Here is a 3552-nt window from a genome sequence, read left to right as displayed (position 1 = left end):
TATGCGAAAGTCACCAACTTACACACATTTGCTTCATCACAATTCACAACATCCTTCTTCACTGATCTACTTCAGGTTATCAATGTAGCCACTCTCCAACCCTTGTCTTTGTCTTCAAGCCTTTGCAACCCTTTCTTGGTCATTAATGAAACCATGCTTAGGCCTTTGTAGCCTTCTTCCAACATTCTTTCTCTCTTCAAGGGATCTTATAAAGCTCAGTTCAACCCAATAAATAAACGATGTGAAACTCATCACACACTCACACATATCACACAATCAATCAAATTAGGACATCACAATTTCCCCCACTTAAATTTCTAACGTCCTTGTTAGAACCCACTTTGTGGGGTAGTGTCTTCGAGCCCACATGAGCTTACCGAGTCAGCTTTGATACCATATATAATGACCCAAGAAAAAGTGCTAGCCACATCTGCACTATATTTCAAAAGGACTGGTCACAATTGAGGCTCTTTGCAGTTGTTAATAAAACTCAATTCAACCTAATAAATACCCGATGTGGGACTCATCACATATCCACATACATCACATAATTAATCAAATTGGGGCATCACATATATGCTCTCCATATATTAAAGTATACAGGTCTTAAGGTATATATGAATACTTTTTAATTTTTTCTTTAAAATTTGAAATAAATTATGAGTACCACATCCATGTTACTATGTATGCTTAAAAATATATATAGATTGAGGAAATATCATTCGTTTCTTATGTTAATATTGTGTAAATCATGGAGCCACCAAAAAAAAAAAAAAAAACACTTTAAATTTGATATAAGATAAACCCTTGGGTTTTTAAAAACATTCAACCTGCCGTTTTAATAATTGAACCCGCCTAATCAACCCGCTTGGACTTTAATATCATACTTGTGTGAGGTCGGATGGTTGGGAGAGATTGAGAGAGTTGTAGCACAAGCCCATGCTTAACGATGATTATTATGCTTTGTGACACGTACAACTTGGATCTGTTGCTTTTTCGGCGTAACATGTTATTATATTGAACTAAATTTTTTCATTTCCGTAAAGTAAGAAAGTTAAGTACGTAGGTTTAACATCATTGCTGACTAGGAAGACTTATCATCCGCATATGATGATAGTGCAAAATCTCGGACTCTACCTTACCGCATTGTCAGTTTTGATTTTGCCTCTCTAACCAAACTTTCACGTTTGATGTATATAATTTAGCTACCTAACGGTCATATTGCTCTCCTCCAATTCCAAATGTGAGACATTCCTCCTAGGTATATATTATCGTTCTTACTTCTAAATACTCACAATTCAATTCCATACGATCACAAACATCCTTGTAAGAATAAACCTCAAGCTTATCCTTCTATCTCTTCCTCTCTACCTAGCTTAACGAGAAGAATCAATGGGATCCGAAGCTCTAGTTCATGTTTTCCTTGTCTCTTTCCCAGGCCAAGGCCATGTTAACCCTCTACTCAGGCTTGGCAAGCGCCTTGCTGCAAAGGGTTTGCTTGTAACTTTCTCCACCCCCGAAAGCATTGGCAAACAGATGAGAAAAGCCAGCAACATCACCGACGAGCCTGCCCCGGTCGGTGAAGGCTTCATCCGCTTTGAATTCTTCGAAGACGGTTGGGACGAGGATGAGCCAAGGCGCCAAGACTTGGATCAATACTTGCCTCAACTGGAGCTCATTGGCAAAGATATCATCCCTAAGATGATCAGGAAAAACGCTGAAATGGGACGCCCTGTCTCGTGCCTAATCAACAACCCTTTTATCCCTTGGGTTTCTGATGTTGCTGAGAGTCTTGGCCTTCCTTCAGCTATGCTTTGGGTCCAATCTTGCGCTTGCTTCTGCGCCTATTACCACTACTACCACGGTTTAGTTCCTTTCCCTTCTGAAGCTGAACCCTTTATTGATATCCAATTGCCATGTATGCCACTTTTGAAGTACGATGAAACTCCAAGCTTCTTGTACCCCACCACTCCTTACCCCTTTTTGAGGAGGGCTATTTTGGGACAATACGGGAACCTGGACAAGCCCTTTTGCATTTTGATGGACACGTTTCAAGAGCTCGAGCAAGATGTCATCGAGTTCATGTCCAAGATTTGCCCAATCAAAACCGTTGGGCCTCTTTTCAAGAACCCAAAAGCACCAAACAGCGTCCGTGGTGACTTCATGAAGGCTGATGATTGTTTGGAGTGGCTTGACTCAAAGCCACCCCAATCTGTTGTGTACATCTCATTTGGAAGTGTGGTGTACTTGACACAGGAGCAAGTCGACGAGATTGCTTATGGGCTATTGCAATCTGGGGTGTCCTTTTTGTGGGTTATGAAGCCACCTCACAAGGATGCTGGCTTAGAACTCCTTGTTCTTCCAGATGGGTTTCTCGAGAAAGCTGGGGACAATGGCAGGGTGGTCCAATGGAGCCCACAAGAGCAAGTGTTGGCACACCCATCAGTTGCTTGCTTTGTGACACACTGTGGTTGGAACTCAACCATGGAGTCACTCACTTCAGGCATGCCTGTAGTGGCTTTCCCACAATGGGGTGACCAAGTCACAGACGCTGTGTACTTAGTTGATGTGTTCAAAACCGGAGTGAGAATGTGCCGTGGTGAAGCCGAGAACAGAGTGATCACTAGGGATGAAGTTGAGAAATGCTTGTTGGAAGCTACTGTTGGGCCTAAGGCAGTGGAGATGAAGCAAAACGCTTCGAAGTGGAAGGCTGCGGCGGAGGCGGCGTTTTCAGAAGGTGGCTCCTCCGATCGGAACATACAAGCCTTTGTGGACGAGGTGAGAGCAAGAAGTGTGGCTATTACTGGTAAGTCAACAGCAAATGGGGTTGCTTTGGATTTGGCAGAGAAGTCAGCAGAAATCAATGGAAAGGAAGATTTGGTTGAAACAAAGACAAATGGAAAGGTAGAATTGGTGGAGGCCTAGTCAAAATGAATAATGACATTAGAAAAGAAAAAAAAAAAAAAATTAATGAATGAGAATGAGGAATCAAGAGTTGAGGTACAACATGGACCAAGGTGATCTGATGATGGATGGGTACGTGTTAGGTAATGAAGGGAAGGTGGACCAAATTTCGTGTGAAATAACAGGGATACCTTAACGTGTATGAGGGTATTCGCTATCTTCTTTTTAATTTTTTTTACTTTATTTTATTTTGCTCGCCACATAAATTGGCGCCTTAGACCGGGCGCTATGCTTGTCATGTTTTTGTTTGTTTATTTTTAGCATATATATGTAACTTGTCTTCTAATTTTTATGTTAATCCTAATGAGTCCTTTCATAATTATTATTATAATATTATTATGCTGTGTTAGAGATGAATTGCTTATATAAATAACTAGTTGACCCTAGAAAAAGACATCTAAATTAGCTTAAGGCCTTATGCCAATCCTGTCAAGTCACGTTGTTAACCGTCTAGAAGATATCTAAATTCATTAAAAAATTAAAAAAATCCAACTAAGTTAGTGTTGCTCAATTTCATTTTTTAATAAATACCATAAAAAAAAATTAATACGGTGATTGCTTCGTGATTATTCTTCTTTATAACCCGGC

The 3552-nt window shown here is 40.4% G+C and overlaps 1 protein-coding gene across 1 annotated transcript; it reads left to right on the top strand.

Moving 5' to 3' along the window:
- Positions 1-1275: 1275 nt before the first annotated feature.
- LOC115968507 (gallate 1-beta-glucosyltransferase) lies at positions 1276-3256 on the top strand. The gene has a single exon (XM_031087916.1). The coding sequence runs from the start codon at positions 1393-1395 to the stop codon at positions 2923-2925; it is 1533 nt and encodes a 510-aa protein (XP_030943776.1). The 5' UTR covers positions 1276-1392; the 3' UTR covers positions 2926-3256.
- Positions 3257-3552: the final 296 nt, after the last annotated feature.

The sequence above is a fragment of the Quercus lobata genome, chromosome 11 (assembly GCF_001633185.2).
Source record: "Quercus lobata isolate SW786 chromosome 11, ValleyOak3.0 Primary Assembly, whole genome shotgun sequence".
Classification (NCBI taxonomy): Eukaryota; Viridiplantae; Streptophyta; class Magnoliopsida; order Fagales; family Fagaceae; genus Quercus; species Quercus lobata.
The sequence above is the reverse complement of the archived record's forward strand: the minus strand, read 5'-3'. Positions and strand labels throughout refer to the sequence as shown.